The sequence below is a fragment of the Tribolium madens genome, unplaced genomic scaffold, assembly GCF_015345945.1.
Source record: "Tribolium madens isolate multiple individuals breed KSU strain unplaced genomic scaffold, Tmad_KSU_1.1 Scaffold_11;HRSCAF=98;Tcas5.2_LG3b, whole genome shotgun sequence".
NCBI classification, from domain to species: domain Eukaryota; kingdom Metazoa; phylum Arthropoda; class Insecta; order Coleoptera; family Tenebrionidae; genus Tribolium; species Tribolium madens.
In genome coordinates, this window is record NW_025400975.1 from 8,491,306 (window position 1) to 8,493,681 (window position 2,376).

General features: G+C 30.0%; 1 protein-coding gene across 1 annotated transcript in view; it reads left to right on the plus strand.

Annotated features, from left to right (window-relative positions):
* The first annotated feature begins 456 nt into the window (after positions 1 to 456).
* The window catches only part of LOC123004206 (flightin), a 4,158-nt gene continuing 2,238 nt past the window's right edge, over positions 457 to 2,376 (plus strand). The window contains exon 1 of the mRNA XM_044397351.1: positions 457 to 751. Within this exon, the coding sequence (XP_044253286.1) occupies positions 534 to 751 (218 nt within the window). The 5' untranslated portion in view covers positions 457 to 533. The remainder of the gene's footprint in view (positions 752 to 2,376) is intronic.

The window sequence follows — 2,376 nt, forward strand, 5'->3', positions numbered from 1 at the left end:
TAATTTTTGGAATTTTGCCGATACTGATTGTTGTATTATTTAATAAAAAAACATTTTGAAAACAACTCGTGTAGTGACGTCAAAAAACTCACATTGTTTCCAGTCCCTAGTCTCATTTCGACTCTATTTATGTATGTAAGACTGCGACACAAATAGTACACCTGCCAAAACCTCTCCGAACTGCCAATGTTTAAAATTGATAGCTTTATTGACATTAAGCGAGGAATTGAGGTTGTACAAAAATTCTTATCCTCCACTTCCTCTCATAGTAAATGTCTTTCCCGAAATGAAGCATTAAATGAGTAAAACATTAAAATAGTCCCAATGACTCAAATATGCAATATAAATACCCACTGGCATTATTACCGCAGTCCCGTGTGTTTTTCTGGGGTCAGCGGGGTTAAGGTGGCTCTAGTAGGGATAAATAAGTGTGATTGGCAACGTATAATTAGGCGGGGGGATTCCCGTCGGTTTAAAACTCATCAGAGTTTGCAAAGCTCTTGTAACGATCTCAATTTAGTGACTTGTGTGGAATGGACGACGAGGGTGGAGATTGGTTTGCGGATGCAGGAGATGACACTCCTGCTGAAACTGCTGCTCCTGCTGAAGCCGCTGCTGCTGCAGGTGAGGCTCCAGCCGCCGAAGGTGAAGCACCCGCTGAAGCGGCTGCTGAAACCGAGGATAAGAGGGAAGTGGCCGAAGAGGAGTATTTGGATCCGGACAAACTCTTGCTATTTAAACATTGGATCAGGTAGGGCTTCATGACACTATTTTAAACCTATTATGTAACAATTTAATTATTTTTTTTAATTATCGGTTAAATCAGTTTTTTAAACATTTTCGGAATGGTTTTTTGTGATTTTGGTTGTTTTGAGCCAAAAATTCAATTAGTTTACAAAATTTTGTCAATACAAGCCGAAAAATCAGCAAATAACTTCAAAATTGACTTTATTTTGGATTATTTCGAAAGGTTTGACTAGTTTTTTAACCAGAAACCTTGTTGTTTTGCTTTTTCTTTTCAAAATTATGCCCATAAAAACTTTATTAGGGCCTATTTTACCGATTTAGCTAGTTTTTGAGCTATAAATTTATTTATTACACAAGATTTTGTTTTTTGATTTAGTCTTTTGACTAAAAATTTATTGTTTTAGTTGAATCAGTTTTTTATAATATTTTGTACTTAGAATGAACATTTTGCTAATGATTTTTTGTGTTTAATTAAATTTTCAGTCTAAAAGTAAAGTAATTTAGGTTGTTTTGGGCCAAAAATTCCATTAGTTTACAAAATTTTGTCAATACAAGTCGAAAAATCAGCAAATAATTTCTAAAATTGACATTATTTTTGATTATTACGAACGGTTTGAACCAGAAACTTGCCTATTATCAAGTTTAAAAGTCTCTGAATTAGGTATGAAATGACGTTACTTTGCTTATTCCACTCATTTAGTTTGTCAACTCGAAAATTTCTTATTTTGCATTTTTTTTTTTCAAAATTTTGCCCATAAAAACTTTATTTTGGCCTATTTTACCGATTTAGCTAGTTTTTGAGCTATAAATTTATTTATTACACAAGATTATGTTTTTTGATTTAGTCTTTTGACTAAAAATTTGTTACACCCATTAAATTTTTTTTTGTTAAATCAGTTCTTTAATAAATTTTCCTTAGAATCAACATTTTGGGAATGATTTTTTGTGTTTAATTAAATTTTCGGTCTAAAAGTAAAGTAATTTAGGTTGTTTTGAGCCAAAAATTCAATTAGTTTACAAAATTTTGTCAATACAAGTCTAAAAATTAGCAAATAACTTCCAAATTGACATTATTTTTGACTATTTCAACCGTTTGGCTAGTTTTTTAACCAGAAACTTGCTTATTATCAAGTTTAAAAATCTCTGAATTAGATATAAAATGACGTTATTTTGCTTATTCCACTCATTCAGTTTGTAAACTCGAAAATTTCTTATTTTGAATTTTTTTTCAAAATTATCCCGATGAAAACTTTATTTTGGTCTATTTTACCGATTTAGCTAGTTTTTCAGCTGTAAATTTATTTATTACACAAGATTTTGTCTAAACAAGCTGAAAAAATTTCAAATTAAGTAAAAAATATAATCACATTTTGGTCTGCAAAATATCTAAAGGCAAAAAGTTTTGCAAAAATGTTTATTAAGTATAGTAAATAATTACGGTAAAATATATTTTTTATCGACTTTACTATAAAACTTACTGTATGGAAACTAGTGAAGTCTCTTGACTAAAAACTTGTCACAGCCTTCAATTTTTTTCAGTTAAATCAGTTTTTTTAATAAATTTTGTACTTAAAATTCACAAAATCAAAATTTTTGGAATGATTTTTTGTGTTTAATTAAATTTTCGGT